The sequence below is a fragment of the Pongo pygmaeus genome, chromosome 11, assembly GCF_028885625.2.
Source record: "Pongo pygmaeus isolate AG05252 chromosome 11, NHGRI_mPonPyg2-v2.0_pri, whole genome shotgun sequence".
Lineage (NCBI taxonomy): Eukaryota > Metazoa > Chordata > Mammalia > Primates > Hominidae > Pongo > Pongo pygmaeus.
The window spans coordinates 70,527,930-70,551,418 of NC_072384.2; the positions used below are offsets into that span (position 1 = coordinate 70,527,930).

The following is a 23,489-nucleotide window of genomic DNA, read 5'->3' on the forward strand; positions in this document are numbered from 1 at the left end:
ATACGAAAATTTTCTGGGCATGGTGGTGCATGCCTGTAATCCCAGCTTCTTGGGAGGCTGAGACACAAGAATTGCTTGAACCTGGGAGGTGGAGGTTGCAGCAAGTTGAAATTGCACCACTGCACTCCAGCCTGGGCAACAGAGCGAGACTCTATTGGAAGGAAAGAAGGCAGGGGAGGGGAGGGGATGGGAGGGGAAGGAAGAACTCAGAATTAATGTTAATGGAACTCAGAACACACACAAAATTGAGTACCAGATATTTCTTCCAGAAGAATAGATTACTTCCGGTTTTTTAGCCTGTAGACATTTGCTTCTGTTGGACTTCACTTTTCTGCTGCCTCTGATGTTTCAAAATACCAACCTGCCTGCAGCAGATTCTTACTCCAGTTGAGGCTGACTTGACAATAATCTCCCACGTGTTTCCTCCATCATGTTGTATTATTTATATTAGCTTTGGCAATATCCTTGAGATTTTATTCCTTGCCTTCTGTTGGAGCGTATTCTCCAACTAAAAGAGGAAACAACTGGTACCAGGAAAAATGGGGCAATCATTCTCACATTTTTTTCAGTCCCAAACCAGGTGGGCCCTGTACCTCACCCTCACACCCCCCACCAACTGCTGCTAAAGAAATAACATGGGTTTTTACCATCACCCTGGGAATTAGGAAAAAAAAGAAAAAAACCCCACAGATTTTGATGAGACACAAATAGTAGCCACACAGGTAACTTATTAACTGATTTTGAAAAAAAGGCTTTGAAGCTATTCATTACACACATTCCATTCAAATCAATAAACAGTACTACCATGTTCCCAATACTCAACCAGGAACTGGGGATCTAAAGATGAAAACACATGATCGGCTGGGTGTGGTGGCTCACACCTATAATCCCAGCACTTTGGGAGAATGAGGTGGGAGAATCATGTGAGCCCAGGAGTTCACAACAAGCCTGGCAGCATAGTGAGATGTCATCTCTGCAAAAAATCAGAAAAATTAGCTGGGCGTGGTAGTGCGTGCCTGTAGTCTTAGCTACTCGGGAGGCTGAGGTAGGGATGATTTTGAGCCCGGAGAACAGAGAGCTTGGTGTGTGTTGAGTTCGCTGCTATTCATCAGCAGCTCTTTCCCCGCCTCTGGCCACCAGGGGGACCTGCAACCAAGTATCTGCTCTTTCCGGCGAGCGGGAACGCGTCTGCATAAATCTGGTCCAATCCAGGGCGCCGTAGCAAGGCGCCAAAGCCGGGGTAAGCGCATTTCTGTTCTCTCGCGAGCACGACGCGGTGCCTCTCAGTTCTCCTCCGGCCCTCCCTCTCCGCCCTCCCGGCCCGCGCGCGCTCGGGCCCCTTCCAGTGGCTCGCGGCAGGTGGCGCTGTCTGCGGCGTCGCAGCGGCCCGGGCTGCAGCAGAGACAATCTCCCGGCGGGCTGTGCGGCCCGGCTCTCCGGCGGCAGCGAGTGCCACGTCCCAAGTGCTACGCGGAGGAGCAGAGCGGGCGGTGCGCTGGGGGCGGGAGCAGCGCGGCGCCCGGCTCGGCCACACCGATTGCCCGCCGCCATGGGCTCCTCGCAAAGCGTCGAGATCCCAGGCGGGGGCACCGAAGGCTACCACGTTCTGCGGGTAAGGGCTCCGACGGCGGCCGGGGAGCTGCGGGCTGGAGGCGGGGCCGGCCGCGGGGAGGCGGAGGCCCCCATGGGCTCCTTCACGGGGCAGCCAGGCCCGATCCCGCGAAGCAGCAGCGGTCGCGGGCGCTGCCTTGGCTGAGGCTGGTTCCGGAGGCCGCTCGCATCCCGCCTCCGCGGAGCGCCCTGTGCACGGGGTCCGCGGCTGTAGGAGGACGGGCTGGAGCTGGAGGCGGCTGCCCGCGACTCGGCCGGGGGCGGCCCTGGGAAGGGGGGACAACCTTGCTCTTTTCCGCACGGCCTTCTCTCTCCTCCACCCCCCCTCATTTTTAGCTTCCAAAGTTAGGAAGGGCGCGGAGGCAACGTCTGCAAAGTGGTGACTGTGAAGGCAGCCTTTGCGCTTTCCTAGGAGAGGGATCCCGACCCGCAGTCCGGAGGCGGGGCCTGCGGCGGCAGGTGTTAAATCACCTCGGCGCCGGCCGAGTGGCCTGAAAGACCAGCGGGGCAGGAGACGGAAAACGAAATGACCTGGAAGTAGGTTCGACGGACTTAAACAGACTTGATTTTGACCAGACTTTTCCTTTCCCGTGCCACTCCTGACCCTCCCAAACCTCCTCAAGATTTCCTGGAGTGGGAACTTCCGTTCTGTTCCGATTGCTGAGGGTGTGGTTTAGATTAAGGTTTAGATCCACAGTGGTAAAGAGGTGGTGCAGAGGAATTTTTTTTAAAAATCGGAGTATATAAAGGAAAACAACCCTAGCTTAACTTCCAGGACGCAGAGAAACATAGTATCTCAAAAGGCGTCAGCTAAGCTCCTACCTATGAACGGCCTGGGCCTGGGTGGTACAAAGCATGTGGTCTTTTCCTCATGGAACTGGGCGACTTTAGAAGTAGCATTGATGGTTGTTTGCTGTGACACCTGTGTGAGTGTTAACATGAAGAACTGTCAACAGAGTGGCCGCAGCGCGTAGCGCCATTGAGGGGTGTAATAGAGTGTCACTCAATATTAGCTCCTCACAGGCGAGAACGTTTTCACTGAAAGTAAGAGAGGGCACTTCCTGGTGCTACCTTTATTTCCTGCCCTGGGTCCCCTGTTTTAGGTGAGACAACATTCTTAAATTGCCCAGCTGTCTAGGTGATAGGGCTGAGACAGATCATCTTTCTGATCTTCAGGATTATCGTGTCTATTGCCTTTCCGTTACACTAAAAATCCCTCCTCTACCATACTCTTGGTAGGAACGGGTGATTTTTTTTTTCCCCGAAAGGAAAAGGGAGCCTATAAATAAACCGTATTATCTTCCTATCCCCTTCTGCTAACCAAACACCGAAGAGCCAAACTGAGAGAGGAAATGGAAGAATTGTCAGTTCCCAAATGTGAGGTGAAAGCTGTGCTTTTCTTTGTATTATCTGGTCTGATTTTGAGTTCTCTACCCTGGGATGTTACCCAGTATTACCAGCTCTTTCTCACAGTGACCGATTGTGGTCATGAATCCTTGGGGATTCGTGATATTTTTATAATACATGCACTCAAGGAAACTCAGTAAAACACATTAGTGTTAACAAGCAAAAAAAAAAAAAACTCGCGTGTTTGAAAGAAAGCCATACACATCAAAAGGATTCCAACTTAGTGACTACATTCCGACATAAAATGAGTTTGTATTTTCTTTATGTAAGTGCAGTCAAGTGAAACAGCATTCATACATATTCAGTAGTGCAGATATGTTATTAATCTATAAATCTGATTTTTAGAAAAACTAGGGACAACCTTAGTTACCAATCTGCATCTGGAGCATTAATGTTGCACATGATGAAATAATTCTTATTTAGTTAGACTTTTACTAAAGAGAGCTTTAAAATAGTAATGATCTAGTTTAGGAGAATTTTGTGTCTGCGTTCCTAAGACCCTCTGCCCCCGATTCTGTAATTGGTTTTCTTTGTTTTTAGAGGGAAAAGTGCTATGTTAAATCTTAACTTGTAAAAATGTCTTCCTTTCATTTGTTATTGCCTAAATGGACAGCGATATATTTCATTGGTAGATTTCCAAGCTTGTAAACTAGAGTAACTAACTGTGGCAGGAAATTTTTGAATAAAATCACCCATATTCAACAAGTTCTAGAATGATTTAATTAGAAGTTAGTTTTCTTGAATAACCAATTCCCTGGCCAATCTTGTTGTAGTAAAAACTTAATATGATTGACTGGGTTTTGAAATACCAATTATAATAACATTTATATCCACTGCTGTCTTTTGATTTCATGAGTCCCTATAATTCAGATAGATTGAGCTTTCCATTTTTTTCATTATTTTTCAATGTCCATCTAAAAATCTTTAGGGGACAGCCTTTAAATGGATTCAGAAGTTCTGCTATGAGCAGTGTAGTTCCTTTTTATGTATTCTCTATGTATGAGTGCATATTTTCAGATTGTGATCATATTGTGTACCCAACTTCTTATCCCTACTCCAGAGTAACCACTGTGGACAGTTTCTTACATAGCCTTTCAGATATATTTTATGCTTATAAAAAAGTCTCTTTGGCCACGCGCAGTGGCTCACACCTGTAATCCCCACTTTGGGAGGCCAAGGTGGGCGGATCACCTGGGGTCAGGAGTTTGAGACCAGCCTGACCAACATGGTGAAACCCCATCTCTATTAAAATATAAAAAATTAGCCGGGCATCGTGGTGCACACCTGTAATCCCAGCTACTTGGGAGGCTGAGGCAGGAGAATCACTTGAACCTGGGAGGCGGAGGTAGCAGTGAGCTGAGATCATGCCATTGCACTCCAGCTTAGGCAAAAAGAGTGAGACTTCGTTTTAAAAAAAAAAGAGTCTCTTCTTCTCCCACCCTTCTCTCTTTGTTTCTTTTTGTTACCTTGTAATCATGATCCATGCTGTTGCACACCTCAGTCTTCTCAGTTGTTGACCTATCTTGGCAGTCTTTCTGTAGTAGCAAGTGGCCATCTGCTTCATGCTTTCAGTTAGCTCAGGGTAGTCTGTTGTACCATAGATTGGTTAAGGAGTACCTCCTGGTGTTGAACATTTGGTTATCTAGTCTTCTGTTATTATAAGTACATATTTACAACCTTAAATCCTACTTTTTGTTTTCTCATAACATACATCCTTTTCCCAGATTACTGTATTGAATTTTAATGGTAGCTGTCTGTATAAATGTTGATCTTTATTTTAGTAAATAACTACATTGTTTTCTGATCATCAACATGTGTCCATTAGAGAACATTTGGATATGGTAAAAAAGTACAGCAAAGAACCTGAATTACCTGTAATCCCACCATCTAAAGGCAAATACTGTTGAAGTATTTCTCTTAGTCTCCTTTTTTTCCTGGGCCTAACATCACCCCTTAGCCATGTTTCACAAAGATTTTGAATAATATGACGTATTCAAGGACTATATGGCCAAAAGTTATCTTAAGAGGTTAACATTACAACCAAAATATCCAACAGCTGAGAAATTGTTAAGCAAATCAGGGCCTAACCACAATTAGAATGCTATACATTCGCTCAAAATTGTGTTTCAGACACCCTGTATATGTGCAGGTACATTTGAGTGCTCAGGAAAATAAAGCTGAACGGTAATAAACAAGGTTGTCTAAAAAATTATTAGTGGATGGTGACTTTTTTTAACTTTAATGTATTTTCTAGGATTTCTGAAGTGATCATTAAATACTTGTATAGTCACCCAAAGTGTAGATATGCAAAATTAGTTTTAAAAAACAAGTGGACTCCTAGTGGAGGATTTAAAATTTTGTGTAGAAGTCTTTTTTTAAAAAATAGCATTTCAGATTCCCTTATATAGTGGGTCAGATTTGTGCTCACTATGAATGGCACTTTTATTTTGGTCCTCCAATCCTAATGTAAGGCAGGAAAAATGTTAGGGCTTCTCAGTTTTTGAAGTTATTGTAAGTTACCCCCTACATATGAACTATGTTTAATATCGAATTTTTGCCTACATTTTCCATTAATTATCAAGTGAACCCAACAAGACCATTTTCAAAATTAAATTAAACCAAAATATCCAACAGCTGAGAGATTGTTAAACAAATCAGGGCCTAACCACAGATAGAATGCTATACATTCGCTCAAAATTGTGTTTCAAACACCCTGTGTATGTGCAGGTACATTTGAGTGCTCAGGAAAATAAAGCTGAAAGGTAATAAACAAGGTTGTCTAAAAAATTATTAGTGACATAGTTCACAAAATTAAATTTTTGGAGTGACCTCACAGATGCCTATTATAGGACCTGCTTTTAAATTAAAATATTCATATTCTGTTGCACACTTACAAACTCTGAGATGGGGAATAGCTGAGGGCATACTTTCTGGAGCAAGTATTCACACCAGTGTGGAGACATGGAAAATTGCATTTTCATTCTTTCTCATGCTTTCTTCTGGGAGAGATTTTGAGGTGATGGATATTTTGAAGGAAGGGTCATTGACATGAAGTGTGTCACCAGTGTAATAACAGGTTTTTATCTTCTGAGCTATTTGCTGCAGACTGGGCAGCATTTAGGTGTTCTCAGAGAAGCAAGTGACTGCAAGTGTAGTCACTTCTATCGAAGTGGAATTACTTCTATCGAAAATGTAATGCCTAGACCATATCTACTATCATATGGAACTGCTCTTTTTATATATTTTTTCTATTTTGTCAGCGATGAGGTCTCCCAAAGGTACTGCTCGTTTTAAATGGTGCCTAACTAACCTACGTGCAATCCTGTTGCGATGGGATTTCAATTTAGTACTTATTTTGAAAAAACAAATTTCTGATATTCAATAGTCATTGTTTTCTTTATTCTTCTAACACTCTTTCTCAAACTTTTGAAACTCATGCCCTTTTTTTTTTTTGAGATGGAGTTTCGCTTTTGTTGCCCAGGCTGGAGTACAATGGCGCGGCTCGGCTCACTGCAACCTCCCGGGTTCTCCTGCCTTGGCCTCCCAGGTAGCTGGGATTACAGGCACCTGCCATCACGCCCAGCTAATTTTTGTATTTTTAGTAGAGGTGGGGTTTCACCATGTTGGCCAGGCTGTTCTCGAACTCCTGACCTCAAGTGATCCACCCGCCTCCACCTCCGACAAGTGCTGGGATTACAGGTGTGAGCCACCACGCCCTACCTCATCCCCTAACACAGAAATCTCACTCTGGCTCCCTTCTCACTCATTCTGGAAACAATGTGTAAAAAGAAAACAGTAGGGTTATTTGGTATTGTTTTCTATATATAAAATTATAATTGTGAAACCTGAAGAGTCTGACCCTGCCCCCAGAATTGATCTCTCCTTTTTTTTTGTTTGTTTGTTTGTTTGTTTGTGAGACGGAGTCTCGCTCTGTTGCCACGGCTGGAGTGCAGTTGTGCAATCTTGGCTCACTGCAACCTCCACCTCCCAAGTCCAAGCAATTCTCCTGCCTCAGCCTCCAGAGTGGCTGGGATTACAGGTGCCTGCCACCGTGCGCGGCTAATTTTTGTATTTTTAGTAGAGACGGGCTTTCACCCTATTGGTCAAGCTGGTTTCGAACTGCTGACCTCAGCTGATCCACAGGCCTCGGCCTCCCAAAGTGCTGGAGTTCTAGGCGTGAGCCACTGTGCTCGGCCCAAAATTGATCTTTTCTAATAAAAGGCCCAGAAGTTGTTTAATAAACATAGTTTTAAATTGCTTTCAAATGTAGGAATCAGGATATCTCAGTTTATTAAAGCCATGGAATACAATGTATATAAATCTTGGGATACTTTTAGGAATTATATCATTGAACATAAACTTTTTCTAATATTAATAGGCTTTGAACAAATTAGTAGTTTCATGTTGTTTATATACAGTTTTTTTTTTTCTTTGAGGTGGAGTCTTGCTCTATCACCCAGGCTGGAGTGCAGCAGCGCAATCTCAGCTCACTGCAACCTCCTCCACTCCAGTTCAAGTGATTCTCCTGCCTCAGCCTCCCAAGTAGCTGGGATTACAGGCACCCACCACCACACCCAACTAATTTTTGTATTTTTAGTAGAGACAGGGTTTCACCCAATTGGCCAGGTTGGTCTAGAACTTCAGACCTCAAGTCATCTGCCCACCTCAGCCTCCCAAAGTGTAGGGATTTCAGGTGGGGGCCACTGCACCCAGCACCCCCAACCCCCCACCTCTTTTTTTTTTTTTTTTTCTTTTTTTCTTTTTTTGACACAGGGTCTCACTCTAGGCTGGAATGCAGTAGCACAGTCTCCACTCACTGCAGCCTACAACTCCCAGGCTCAAGTGATCCTCCCCCATCTCAGCCTCCCCAGTAGCTGGGACTACAGGCACACACCACCATGCCCAGCTAATTTTTTGTATTTTCGGTAGAGATGGGTTTTTGCCATGTTGCCCAGGCTGCCCTTGAACTCCTGAGTTCAAGCAATCCACCCACCTCAGCCTCAAAGTGCTGGGGTTACAGGCGTGAGCCATTGCGCCCGGCTTGTATATGCTTTCATACTTATGTGATGAGGTGTGTTTTAGTGCCTGCACTATCATCCTCAGGATTTCTCACTGGGGGAGATCTGCTGTTAGTGGTTAATTATGGTTTCAGTAAGTAGTAGAGTGTACAACACTGATTCTTCTGCCTTCTGGGTCAGATACTAACAGGGCTTTTTAATAATTCCTCTACAAATTTTATAAAAATTGAGCTTAGAATAACTATTAACATCAATGTGTTCATTTTGCTTACTTTAATATTCTACTGAAAGGATTATATATATTGATTGATTCACTAATAAAATACTAATGTAAACTAGGAAATATGAAGTTTGATATGTGCTTTCGAAACTGACTTTTTTTTTTTTTTTTTTTTTTTTTTGAAACAGGGTCTCACTCTGTCGCTATGGCTGGAGTGCTGTGGTGTGGTCATGGCCCACTGCAGCCTTGAACTCCTGGGCTCAATTAATCCTTTCATCTCAGCCTCCTGAGTAGCTTACAGGCATATGCTGCCACGTCTAGCCAATTTTTAAATTTTTTTGTAGAGAGATCTTTCTGTGTTGCCCAGGCTGGTCTTGAACTCCTGGGCTCAAGCGATCCTCTCCTCTTGGCTTCCCAAAGTGTTGGGATTACACTTATGAGCCACCACGCATGGTCCTAAGTAGTTACTTTGAGAGACTGTACATTTCCCTGTTGGCATTGCAAATAAATTTACTGTAGCATGAAGATAATTATTCTGGGGTTTCGTTCTCTTTTTTAAGCACCAATGAGAGAAAGCTCAAGCACATTGTCAGAAATAAGGAAGCTTGAGCCGGGCATAGTAGTATGCACCTGTAATCCCAGCTACTCCAATCAGGAGACTGAGGTGAGGTGGGGGCCCAAGAGTTTAAGACCACCCTGGGCAACATAATGAGATCCGGTCTCAATAAAAGCAAAATTGTCACTTGATCAAGGACTTTGAGGCTGCAGTGAGCTATCCTCACGCCACTCCACTCCAGCCTGGGTAACAGCAGCATCTCTAAAATTAATTAATTCGTTAATTTTTTTAAAAAAAATTTTAAGGCTGGGTGCGGTGGCTCACGCCTGTAATCCCAGCATTTTGGGAGGCTGAGGCGGATGGATCACCGAGGTCAGGAGATCAAGACCAGTCTGGCCAACATGGTGAAACCCCCTCTCTACTAAATTAGACCGGCGTGATGGCGCATGCCTGTAATCCCAGCTACTCAGGAGGCTGAGGCAGGAGAATCGCTTGAACCCTGGAGGTGGAGGTTGCAGTGAGCCGAGATGGTGCCACTGTACTCCAGCCTGGGCAACACAGTGAGACTCCATCCCCAAAAAAAAAAAAAAAAAATTTTAGAGACCCGGTTTTGCTCTGTTGCCCAGGCTGGAGTGCAGTGTCACAGTCCCAGCTCACCGCAGCCTCGACTTCATGGGTTCTAGCAATTCTCCCTCCCTAGCCTTCCAAGTAGTTGGGACTACAGGTGCGTACCACCACAGCTGGCTGATTTTTTGAAGGGACAAGGTCTCGCCACATTGCCCAGGCTGGTCTCAAACTCCTGGGCTCAAGTGATCCTCCTGCTTTAGCCTCCCAAAGTGCTGGGACTATAGCTGTGAGCCACATCCCTGCCCTAATTAATTAATTAAAAGTAAAATCCAGGCTTTGTGGCATGTGCCTGTAGTCCCAGCTACTCAGGAGGCTGAGGTGGGAAGATTGCTTGAGCCCAGGAGTTCAAGAGTAGCCTTGGCAAAATATTGAGAGCTTGAGAAAGAAAAAGAAAGAGAGAGGGAAGGAGGGAGGGAAGGGAAAGAGGGAAGGAAGGGAGGGAGGGAAACAAAGGAGGAAGCACCTGGTACAGTGACTGTCACCTGTAATCCTAACGCTTTGGGAGGCCGAGGCAGAGTATTACTTGAAGCCAGGAGTTTGAGACCAGCCTAGACAGTAAAGTGAGACCCTGTCTCTAAAAAAAATAAAGACAGAAGGAAAGAATCTTGTTATCTTTGTGGACATGAGTACATTGAGAAACTGTCATAGTCAACCACCAGAGACCACCTTTGGGAACTGGATTCTAGTGCCAGCTCTATCACTTCATTCTATTTCCTTGAGCAACCCTTTGAACTGCTTTGAAAAGCTTCAGTCTTTGTATCTGAAAAGTGCGGATAATAGCAGAGCCACTTCCACCTTTTCCACTAAAAAACACATTAGATACTGTGTATGAAAATAATGAAAACAATTGAGCCTTATTAAATCTCTTTCTTAAAACAACACTATCTACCTCCTTGATTATCCTGTGGATTAAATGAGATATTCCATGTAAAGCACTTAACTTAGAATGTGGAATATAATAAGGATTCAAATGTTAGCTGATGCCTTTATTACTAGCATTTGCATTATTGTGTAGAACCAGTATCGTGGCAATACTAGCTAAAATATACTACTGTAGTTGTAAACATTTTTAGTATTTTTATTTGATTAAGCAACAGTTACTTTTTGTCTGTGTACCTAACCTGTACTTTACTGCTATTTAAAACGTAAGTTTGAGGTCAGATCTGACCCATTAATTTTAGTCATCTAGGCACACACCTAAATGGTGCCTGTTAATTTCCTCCGATCCTCATTTTTAAGGAAATTGTTTTTTAATTTTAAACGGGGAGTGCCAGTATCCTTTTCATTGCATTGCTACAGTGTTACTACACACATTAATTAAAATGGCTGAAAGAGTCTATGTAATTAAAATGATCTTGCTGTATTTGATTTTCTTCATTGTAGAATCTATAGATAGCTTAGCAACAGTTAGAGTTTTTTCATGGTGGGTCATTCAGGCTTACAGATTACATAGTTAGCCTCCTCATTTTTGCAGCTAAAGAAAAGAAGCACAGGCCTGTAATCCCAACACTTTGGGAGGCCAAGGCAGTGATCACCTGAGGTCAGGAGTTTGAGACCAGCCTGGTCAACATGGTGAAACCTTGTCTCTGCTAAAAAATACAAAAAATTAGCCAGGCATGGTGGTGGGCGCCTGTAATCCCAGCTACTTGGGAGGCTGAGGCAGGAGAATTACTTAAACCCAGGAGGCGGAAGTTGCTGTGAGCTGAGATTGCACCACTGTACTCCAACCTGGGAACAAGAGGGAAACTCCATCTCAAAAAAAAGAAAAGAAGCACAGAGAAGTTAATCTGATTTGCCCAAGATCACAGAGCAAGTTTTCTTTCCCTAAGAAACAAATCCCTAAGTTATTTGAAGAATATAAAATGCGTTAAGAAGTTGTCAGAGTTTTTGCTTCTTTTAGAGCGGACTTCAATTTCTTCCAGTGTTATTTTTCTAATGTACAGATCTTTTCTGTAAAACTATTGTGCAATAATGGGTTTTTATTTCCTTTTAGTAGCCATTACAATTTTATTTTAAATTGCTTGAATGTTAAAAGTTATGTCAGGGTTAGTGTCAGGAGAACATGCACTTTGCTTTGTTTGGGAAGAACATGTGAAGACAGTGTTTTAGCAGGTGAGGCTTGAACTCTTCTAGTCTACTGCAGAATTATTTACCACACATTCGTATCAAGACCCAAATAAGGAAACTTACCCATTTGCAGACATAGAATATAGTAGTCTCTCCTTATCCACAGTTTGACTTTCTGTGGCTTCAGTTACCTTTGGTCAACTGAGGTCCAAAAATATCAGGTGGAAAATTCCAGAAATAAACAGTTCATAAGTGGTAGATTGTTCTGTTTTATATTATTAGTTATTGTTGTTAATCTCTATAAATTAAACTTTATCACAAGTATTTGCATATGGGAAAAAATATAGTACAGTATATGTAGGGTTTGGTACTCTGCAGTTTCAAGCATCCATGGGCGGTCTTGGAACATATCCCCTGCAGATAACGGGGACTACTATAGCTCCCTCACCCTTCCTCACTAAAAAAAATGCCTATTATAACCACGGAGGATTTAGGATTTCTTTTTATTATATCACATTCCCAGATCTTTTCCCATCATTTTGATCACCTACGCACACATATAGTGCATGAGGATTTATGTTTATAGTTGAGGTGGGTCATCATTTAGGTATTGCTTGGATTGAATTTATTTTCTAGTCTTGTTTAACATCTCCACTGTTTTTAAAAGCAGTACAAGAGGGAGAGTGTTAGACGAGATGATAGTGTAGATAGTCATTCAATGGGGCTTTTCTACATTTTATGTGTGGAAAAGGAATATATGGTGTAGTAATAAAAAGGAGACAGTTATACATTCTAGTAAGCCAATTTTATGGTAAAATTTTCATTGTTAGAAAACTTAAGGAAGATAATTTACATATCAGCCAGAAACATGGATAAGTGTGTCTTTGTATATCACCTAGTGCAGTATGTAGTCTGGTGATATCCTGTGTGCTGCAAGTTGCCTTGTGGTTTCCTTTCTTTGTTACTTTAAGGTAAAAGGTCCGTATACCTCAACTGAAAGTATGTAAGTCAATAGACCAATGCAGTTGGGAGAATGCCCCCTGACACCCAACTCCACCCAAACATTTCTTCCCTCTTACTCTGCCATTCCTCCCTCCCACAAGTGAAGAATTAAAGAGAGAAAGAAGTAATGTGAAATGACCCAAACCTAGCATAAGTAGTAGTAGTTGAACATTCTTAATTCTGGAAGAAGAAATGAATGCTTCACTGGAAAGCAATAGTTAGGTCTGTGTGTTAAAAGAAAAGAAAAGTTTAGGCTAAATCTGGTAAAACTTTTAATGATCCAGGATCAGAAGTGGAGGGAAAAGTCAAGAAGTGAATTGCTTTTTTTTTTTTTTTTTTTTTTTTTACCAGGAACTTGTTGGAGCAAAAGTGTTAACAGTATCTTGTAGGACAGCTTTTCCTAACTTTATTTTTATTGTAGCTCAAACCAAAAAATGTATTTTCCATTGCAACCAGTACATATTACATTTCATGAAGAATATAGGCCTTTATTATATCATGCATTTTTGACAGATTTTCTGTTGTGATATTGTGTTTTGATACTTGTCTTTTGTGACACACTAAATTGATTTCAGAACCTATTGAAATCATCCACTGTAGTTGAATGACACCACTTTAGGGATTATTTCTATAAAGTTGGTGATTAAAAAATCCAGCTTCTAATCATTGATGCAAATTTCTTTTTATGTAATAGAGATGCCCCTTTACTGTGCAGTTTCATCATAAGCTTCTCATTTTTGCTTGTTGAGGGGTAAAAACTGTCTAGCAAATATCATCTTGTTTATTGCAGCCGTTTTTTCGAGAGTGTTAGGAGAGAAGCATTTCTTTCACGCTGCTGTAGTTTTTATTTTGTAAGCTAACCTCATGTATAGTTTGAACCTTACAACTGCCAGTTAGTGTGTTCATAATTTCTTCTACCTGTACATGTTTTGGTAATATATCTTTTTATAATTATTATTTTGTAAGCATAATTGCTCTTTAGTATTTTCAGCTGCTTTATTATGTTTCTTAATTGTCAAAGTAAATTGTGTGGCCCTAAGAAGAATTGGGAAAAAAAGCATTGGAAAAAGTGTAACCTCAATATACTTGTTTTGATACAGGGAGCATCTTTTAAGGCTTTATATTAAAAGAGTGCACACAAGTGTATAGCTTGGTGAATTTTCACAAGCAACACACTTAATGTAACCAGCCTCTTATCCCTTTCCAGTGACATCCTGCACAACCCCCACCTCTACAGGATGAATATCCTGATTTCTAACAGCATAGATTAGTTTGGCCTGTTCTTGTACTTTGTATAAGGGGAACCATGTGCTAGATACTCATTTGTATCTGGCTTCTTTTGCTCAGATATTGCTTGTGAGATTTATTCATGTGTATTATTGTAGACCTTTCATGTCATTAATGTATTTGGTGCCATTGAGAGAATATGCCAATATTTATTAACGTGTTGATGGGGATTTTTGTAGTTTTCAGTTTGGGGCTTTTATAAATAGTGCTACTATGAACATTATAGGATATTTGTTTTAGAGAACATGTGTATACCCATTTCTGTTGGGTATATACCCTAAGGTTGGAATATACGGTCAAAAGGTGTGCATATTTTCAATATTAATAGATATCGCCAAGTCATTTACTAGTTTGCATTCTAACCAGCAGTAATTGAGGTTTCTAAATGTCCTACATCCTCACTAACACTTAATATTTTTCATCCTTTTAATTTTGTTCATTCTGATAGATGTGTAGTAGTGTTGCATTGTGGTTTTAATTTGCATTTCCTTGATGACCATTGAAATTGAGCACATTTTCATATTTATTGATCACTTCAGTATCCTGTTTTGTTTAGTTTCTGCTAAAATCTTTTCTCCATTTCTCTATTGGGTTGTCTTTTTTTCTGTTTTAAGCAAATTTATTGTGATAAAAGTTACATACCAGAAAGTTCAGACTTCTAAAGTATACAGTTTGGTGGGTTTTTAGTATATTCATAGAGTTCTGCAACCATCACCACTGCCTAATTCCAGAATCTGTTTATTACTCCAGAAAGAAACCCATATGTATTAGTAGCCATTCCCCCATTCTTCCACCCACAACCCCTCATAACAACTAATCTGCTTTCTGTCTCTATGGATTTGTCTATTGTGGATATTTCATATTAATTGAATCAAACAATATGTGGTCTTCTGTGACTAGCTTCTTTCACTTAGCATAATGTTTTCAAGATTTATCCATGTCATAGCGTGCATTGGTACTTCATCCTTTCTTATGGGTATACCACATTTTGTTTATCCATTTATCAGTTGGGGGACATTTGGGCTGTTTCTACGTTAGGGATATTATGAATAATGCTGCTATGAAATTTGTGTACAGGTTTTTGCATGGAGATATATTTTCATTTTCCTTGGTTGTTTGTATACCTGGAGTGAAATTGCTGGATCATGTGATAACTTTGTGTGTAACATTTTGAGGATCTGCCAAACCGTTTTCCACAGCGGCTACACCATTTTACATTCCCACCAGCAAATATATGAGTGTTCCATTTTCTCCACATCCTTGCCAATGCTTGTTACTCTCTTTTTAATTATGGTCATTCCAGTGGACAAGAAATAGTATCTTGTGGTTTTATTGTCTGTCTTTCTTAATGCTTTACAGTAGTTCAAGATTTCTTCTGGATACAGATCCTTTGTTGGATATGTATTATATCTTTTTACTTTCTTAATTATACCTTTTGATGAGTAGAAGTTCTTAGTGTAGTTCACTTTATCAGTTTATTTTAGTTTATGGTTAGTGCATTTTGTGTCCAGTTTATTAGGAAGCCTTTGCAAACTTGAAGGTCTCAAAGATATTCTCTTATGTTTTTCTCTACAGCGTTTATTGTTTTACCCTTGACCTTTTAGATCTACCATCCATCTGGAATTGATTTGTGGGAGGCAACATTTGAGAAAATGGTTTGTCTCTCTTTCCTGCTAACACTTTACAAGTCTTATTTTTTCTTTTTAAGAGTAAAAGGTATTTAATATGGTTGCAAAAATAATGTTGTGTCCAGGAATTGGTTAGCTATAAAGATTTACCCTCAGATGGTGATTGCAGAGTTAGGAGGATGAGCTTAAGATTTCTTGGCCTTCTATCATAGGCTTGAGACTTAGCTAAGCATTTCATAAACTTAACTCATCGAATCTTTACAACATTCTTGTGAAGAAGATGGCGTTATCCCTTACTTGCAAATGAGAAAATTGAGGCCCAGAGTGGTAAATAAACTTTACCAAGCTCACACAGCTAATAAGTGGACAAAATCATGGCTTAAAACCAACTCAGTCTGGCTCTAAAAGTCTATTATTTTTTCACTGTATATAATCTTTTAAAATCTTATTTATTTATTTATTTGTGAGATGGAGTCTTGCTGTGTCGCCCAGGCTGAAGTGCAGTGGCGTGATCATGACTCACTGTAGTCTCCACCTCCTGGGCTCAAGCAATCCTCCCGCCTTAGCTTCCTGAGTTGCTGGGACTACAGGCACGTGCCACTATGCCTGGCTAATTTTTTAAAAATATTTTGTAGAGATGGAGTCTCACTTTGTTGCCCAAGCTGGTCTTGAACTCCTAGGCTCAGGAGATCCTCTCACCTCTGCCTCCCAAAGTGCTGGGATAACAAGTGTGAGCCACCGTGCCTGGCCTTAATTATTAAATTTACAAATTTAACCTGTTCATTGTAAATTGCTTTGCTATTTGGCCCAGTAATAAATGTTAAATGGTCTGTGGAGCCAAGTATATATAGACTTTTAGTTAAGATGACTTGAAGAAAGCAGAAGATAAATTAATCAGGAGATCTCATAGGGGATAGAAAGTATTGAAGTGGTAATCTGATGCTTGAAAGATTACATGCCAGGAGATTCTTGTCAGTGGATAACATTGCAAGAGAAACTTACCTGTGTCAGTGTTTGGTTTGCTATGTTGTAGATCATATTTTCCATGCTACAAAATATAGGAAATTTCCTTTAGGTATATGAGGGTCAAAGAAAGGATTTTTGTGGGGCACTGTCTGCTGACTTCCTAGCAGTAATTAAGATACCCACCTACGTAATTGTGCAGATACTAATGATGTAAATAAATTTAGGAAAGAAGTTAATTTCAAGGGCCATTAGAAACAGAGAGGAAATCGATGTTAGTAAAAAATGAAATAGAAAAATAGAGCTAGGGAAAGGATCAAGTTTATTTTAGAATTCAAATTTAGCTATTGAATCATTTTTGAATTATAGGAAAAATACTTCTGATATTGGACAATTTCCATTTCAGGCCAATAGTTTAAACTTTATACTCTAAAGGTTATACTTTAAACTTTATAAGGGTGGCCTAGTAAGAATCAGTATGCAGGGTCAGCTTTCTAAATGAGTGATTACGTTATAAAAGTGCTGTCTTTAGCCCTTTTTAACTAAAAGATAAACTTCTGGCAGTCTCAGTGGCAAAGTCTGAAATTGATCAGTGACCTAGTTGAGTTCTAGATAAAATGCTATTAATAGTTTTTTAGGAACATTCAAATTCAGAGAATTAGATGATTAGATGTAGGCTTTATTAGATGAGAAACTCCACTCTGAGGAGGCGCTTAAGGATCTGTGCTGTTCATCCCCTTTCACACCTGAGGCCTTTCACATCTAATTGATAACCACCTAATAGGCATTTCACATCTGGTTGATCTGACTTTGTCCCAAATAGCTGTGACTTGACCTCCCTTTTCTTGTGACTCCAGGCAGCCACTACTTTACCTTTCAGAGTTGCCATTTGAGAAGAAATATGCTATTTTGAGTCCTAGACATTTTATTTGATAACATACAGAATATGAAATAACCCCCATAGAAAACTGAGTATACAGAAACTAAAAGCTGGGCATGGTGACGTGCCCCTGTAATCCTAGTGCTTTGGGAGGCTGAGATGGGAGGATCACTTGAGACTAGGAGTTCGAGACCTGCATTGGCAACATAGCAAGACCCCCATCTCTACAAAAAATTAAAAAATTGGCTGAGCATGGTGGTGCACTAGAAAAAATTTAAAAATTAGCTGCGCGTGGTGGTACGCTAGAAAAAATTTAAAAATTAGCTGGGCATGGTGGTACACACATGTAATCCCAGCTACTTGGGAGGCCAGGAGTAAGCTATGAATGCATCCCACTACACTACAGCCTGAGTGACAGAGTGGGACCTTGTCTCAAAAAAAAAAAAAAAAAAGAAGCTGAACACCTTTAATAGATCCCTTTGATACTTAACTTATTTAATTTACAAAATGATTTGGTACCAAATTTGCAGGAAAACATAAAAACATGATCAAGCAGTTTTAGGGAGTTAGATATTGAACCGTCTGTATAGGGCAACTATTCTTTACTGTAACAAAAGAATATCAAGTTTTACTTCTTCTGAGACAATACTATAATTTGGCTTAAATAAAAGGTAACATTAAGAGGTAATGAACAATTCTGATTGACACTGGTATTAGAGGGATGTATTTTAGGAACAATCTGGGTTCCATTTTGAAAGTATTAAAATGACTTGTTACCATATAAATAGCTGTAGCTTTGTGTATGGTTGAATGTGTATCTGTCATTTGCTGTTGTTATTTGCAAAACTGACTATAGAACTATTTGGACTATTATAGAAAATCAATGTATAAATATCAATGCAAACTTTTGTTCTTGTGGAATAGGTTTTTTGTTTTGTTTTGTTTTATTTTGAGACAGGGTCTCACCCTGTCACCTATGCGGGAGTGCAGTGGTGCGACCTGTACTCATTGCAGCCTCAACCTCCTGGGTGCAAGTGATCCTCCCAGCTCAGCCTTCCAAGTAGCTGGGACTACAGAAGCATACCCCCATACCCGGCTAATTTTTTTGTAGAAACAGGGGTCTCCCTATATTGCCCAAGCTGGTCTCAAACTCCTGGACTCCAGTCCTCCTGCCTTGGCCTCCCAAAGTGCTGGGATTACAGGCATGAGCCACTGCACCTGGCCATGGAATAGTTTTGACAGCACTTAATAATATCAAGCAGAATAAAAATTCCTTAGACAGGAAGATATTTTGGAAAAAAAAGTAGAGTGGATTATATTTGTTTTTTGCTTTTTGTCATATATCTAATACTAGCTACTAACATTTTACTACTGTAAATTTTGAAAATTTGACAGTCCATTATCAAATATAGGATGATAAACATTTGAGTTGTTGAGAAGCTAAGTAATCTTTTTTATTCTATGAACCTATGAATTATATTAAAAGTAATCTCACTCTTTTATTTAAAGGCCAATAAATGTAGCTGTACCCCTTCTTTCCAGCCTTTTGTTGGACTAATAGTTTTAAAGATGGACTTTTGGCCGGATGCAGTGGCTCACACCTGTAATCCCAACGGGAGGCCGAGGCAGGCAGATCACTTGAGGCCAGGAGTTTGAGACCAGCCTGGCCAACATGGTGAAACCATGCCTCTACCAAAAAAAAAAAATTAGGCGGTGTGGTGGTGGTGCACACCTGTAATCCCAGCTACTTGGGAGGCTGAGGCACAAGAATCGCTTGAACCCAGGAGGTGGAGGTTGCAGTAAGCCGAGATTCTGTCACTGCACTCCAGCCTAGGCAACAGAGCAAGACTGTTGTCTCAAAAAATAAAAATAAAAAAGGTGGATTTTTGAGTTTAACTTCCACCATTAAGCAGCTATGGAATCATAAGCAAGACACGGTATTTTTTTTTTACCTATCAAATGAAAGAATTGCACAAAATCCATGGTTTTTAAACCTTCTTGGAGTTATGGAGAAACCCTTTGAGAATCTGATGAAAGCCACCAATATTTACACCCTGAAAACTGCTTATTCATATAAAAGATTGTGTGTAATTTCAGGAGCTGTAATATTCTCTGAAGCCATCCACAGACCTCAATTTAAGATCCCTGGATTAGAGGATTTCTGGGTTAATCCTAGTTTTCAAAGTCTGTAATTCTCTCTTTCTGTTCACACTACTCTGTCGTCTAGCTACACATGCTATGATCCTCATTTTTCAGACTCCTGCTTCGGGTGTTTACTCGTACGGTTTTGTCCATTTTCAGATGTTCTTGCTACCCCCTTGACGATCTGCCCTCTTTTTAAACCACAATTCCTTATCACTTTTTATGTCTGAAGCTTCTTCAGTCAGAATTAATCTTTCCCTTAGAACCTTATACCAAATAGCCTTTAGCCTGTTTGGTCTTACATTATAGTGATTAGAGGGCTGTGTATCCATTGCCCCTTCCTCTTCTCACCTATTCCTCAACAGATTATAAATGTCTTGACATAGGTGACTATGTGCCTGTATTCGCTTTGTAACTGAGTGGTGCCTTGCTAGCAGTAGTCAAGGAATAATTGCTTGAATTTGTCACTTAATTGTAGTGACTAACTGTCTGCTGTGTCCCCTGCTAATTGCTGAAAGGATTAGCCCCTTTCTCCCAAAAAAGGAGAAAGTGGTGCGGAAATAGAACCACAGGGGGAAAACCTCATATAGGAGATGAACTAGGCCCGGTGCAGTGGCTCACACCTGTAATCCCAGCACTTTGGGAGGTTGAGGTGGGTAGATCCCTTGAGCCCAGGAGTTCAGGACCAGCCTGGGCAACAAGGCAAAACCCTGTCTCTACAAAAAATACAGAAATTAGTCGGACATGGTGGTACGCACCTATAGTCCTCCCAGGTACTCGGGAGGCTGAGGCACAAGAATTGCTTGAATCGGGGAGGCAGAGGTTGCAGTGAACCGAGATTGTGCCACTGCATTCCAGCCTGGGCAACAGAGGTGGAGTCTGTCTCAAAGAAATAAAATAAAAATATAAATAGAAGATTAACTTAAAGAAAGGGGAGAGTTCAGGGAGCTGGACTGGCATTATCTGGGAGAGATGAAGAGAAATGAGAGAACTAGCATGTACTGTATTTCATTATCAATGAAATTGGTCTATTTTTACTGAAAAGAAAGATTCGGCTTACAATTTTCACCTAAGCTTTACATTTTTTATTTTTGTCGTTTTTGTTTCCGCAGGTACAAGAAAATTCCCCAGGACACAGAGCTGGTTTGGAGCCTTTCTTTGATTTTATTGTTTCTATTAATGGTTCAAGATTAGTAAGTTCAACTTTTTGTAGTTTTGTCTATAGTATTTGTAATCTCTCAAAAATGGAATTTTTCAGATGACCTGAGATGGGTATTTATTAGTTACAATCATTATGTGTAGTATGCCAATTTATAGAAATAATCATGTATTAATAAACATTGAAATATCTAGAATATTATACTTTATGTTCCACTGATTATCTTAGGGAAGTCTCCAGAATCAGTGGAGTCTTTTATATATTAAATATTTAATTTTTATAAGCAGAAAGAAATAATTGAGATGTAAAAGATTGCTTTTTAAAGATGTCAGACTTCTGTTGGTTGTGGACAAATGGATTACTAGAAAGATTCATTCTCTCATCTCATTCTCTCAAACTTGTCAGTTTTCTTGGTGCTAAGTTTCACAATATACGAATAATGTTATTAGAACCAGACAGAGAGATGTGCTCCAAAGTACCAATTAAAACCACTTTTTATACCTTGTTTAGAGTTTACCCATAATAAAGTTCTAAAATAAGGAAATTATATAATCTCAGCAAATTCTTAGGACAGTAGCCACTTGGTTGGTTGAATTTTTCGTAACAGTCTTAAGTTTTTGTTCATTACTTACAACGTCTCTGACATATAAATAAAGGCCAACATCTGGCCTTTATTTGTTTATGAAATGAAATATTTAATATGCTATTTCTACTTTCTTTTCTATCCAGCTCTTAATAAAGCATGTATTTAGAAATAGAGTCCAAAATTAAACGTTAACCGCAGTAAATGTTTTAGATTTTTATAATCAAAGTCATCCCAACTTCGTTAGTAATGTGACTTCTTATGGAATATTTTGTTTTTACACATTGAAGCCCTAGATCATTCTAAATAATGTTGGGTTGCAAATTCCATAATCCATAGTGAGCTATTAGAAAAAAGTCAGTTTCAAGTTGTTGCTAACATAAGAGTTGTTCTTAATGTCTTGACATTCTTTTACATAGAAGAAAATTTAAATGTTGGTGAAACCTTTGTTGAATGTTTTATTTATGTTGATTATTAATAGTACTCTTATAGGGCCATAGGATGCTTAAGCTAACATTAAATTTTTATTTACTAAGGAATGTGATTTCTATGTGTTCACAGAATAAAGACAATGACACTCTTAAGGATCTGCTGAAAGCAAACGTTGAAAAGCCTGTAAAAATGCTTATCTATAGCAGCAAAACATTGGAGCTGCGAGAGACCTCAGTCACACCGAGTAACCTGTGGGGCGGCCAGGGCTTATTGGGAGTGAGCATTCGTTTCTGCAGCTTTGATGGGGCAAATGAAAATGTTTGGCATGTGTTGGTACGTATCAACTGTGAACTGTTACTGGAGGTTCATGAAGCAGTGTGGAAAGATGTTTTAACAATGGTTGTTTCTGGCTTAATAAGATTGTAAGGATATTATTAATAGGCAATTTTTGCCAAAAATCAGCATTCATTGCTTTTTAAATATGGATCAATTTTTTTTAAGTTGAGGAAGAGAAGCAAATGTACAAGTTTAAGAACTTTTTCTAATGATTTATTCATTATAAGATGTATTAGAGTAGATAGCTACAAAAATATTTTAAATATTTGTTAAATATTATGTAATTTTTATGCTCAGAAGTTTAAAATATATTCTGTAGTTTCTGACATCTGACACATCTCTAGCAAGACAGAAGTATACAGATTTTAAAAATCAACATAATTAAAAATTGTGACTATAAACCTTGGAAATTTATTTTATATATATTAATTTTAGGGTGTGTGTTTATGTCATTCTAGGAAGTGGAATCAAATTCTCCTGCAGCACTGGCAGGTCTTAGACCACACAGTGATTATATAATTGGAGCAGATACAGTCATGAATGAGGTAATTCATGTGTTTATTCATAGTGAGAACTATATAAAATTTTCTCATTGATGTTTGAGTTGAGAAAGATATTTGCATGCTTTGCATTTAGAGTTAAAATTTCAGTCTTTGCTGATCAAGAATAACTTATGCCTCAGGGTGTTAAATGGAACATCTGGTAGGTGTCTTATTAGGTATAGCTGTGAGGAAAAACACATACTGTGCGGCAATTGCACAGATTTTGTGTGTAATATACAGAAATCTTTGCATACCTCAAGTCTAAATCAAATTCTCATTTTCAATTGTTCATTGATTTCATTTTCTCTTCCCCTTTTTGTTCAGTGACAACATTAGCTCAGCTGTATTACATCCTTTTCCTTGTCTGTTAGCTAGCGGAAGTATACACTGCTAAATCAAAAATGAGAGAAAAGGCTGGGCACAGTGGCTCATGTCTATAATCTCAGCACTTTGGGAGGATGAGATGGGAGAATTACTTGAGCTCAGGAGTTCGAGACCAGTCTGGGCAGCATAGTGAGACCTTGTCTCTACAACAAATACAAAAATTAGCCAGGCATGGTGGTGCATACCTATAGTCCCAGCTACCTGGGAGGCTGAGGTGGAAGGATCACTTGAGCCTGAGAGGTCAAGGCTGCAGTGAGCCAAAATCATGCCACTGCACTCTAGCCCAGGCAACAGTTAGAGAGACCCTGTCTCAAAACAAGAAGAAAAAAAAAGAGTGAGAAATGAGGTGCCCAGACAACCAGGTCTTAATAATGGGAAGTAAAAGCTGAATATATAGAACTTGGGTGTAAAAGAATTGTACTAAGAGTGCCAACTAGATCTTAAGGAACTGGCCATAAAACCTTGTATGTAGTAAGTAGGCTTTGCTTGAATTAATATATTGAATTAAACCTGCTTGTGATTTTTATGTCTGGGGCAGGGCCCAGAATCTATATTTTTTTCTTAGATTTCTCAGGTGATTCTGATAGTAGCCAGGTTTGAGACACACTGTTCCAAAGTATGGTAACATGAAACGTTTTTCTTCTG

General features: G+C 39.9%; 1 protein-coding gene across 1 annotated transcript in view; it reads left to right on the forward strand.

Moving 5' to 3' along the window:
* The first annotated feature begins 1,264 nt into the window (after positions 1 to 1,264).
* GORASP2 (golgi reassembly stacking protein 2) overlaps positions 1,265 to 23,489 on the forward strand; it is a 37,911-nt gene continuing 15,686 nt past the window's right edge. Inside the window, exons 1-4 of the mRNA XM_054476993.2 lie at positions 1,265 to 1,612; positions 20,521 to 20,601; positions 21,712 to 21,915; positions 22,377 to 22,463. Of these exons, the coding sequence (XP_054332968.1) occupies positions 1,550 to 1,612; positions 20,521 to 20,601; positions 21,712 to 21,915; positions 22,377 to 22,463 (435 nt within the window). The 5' untranslated portion in view covers positions 1,265 to 1,549. The remainder of the gene's footprint in view (positions 1,613 to 20,520; positions 20,602 to 21,711; positions 21,916 to 22,376; positions 22,464 to 23,489) is intronic.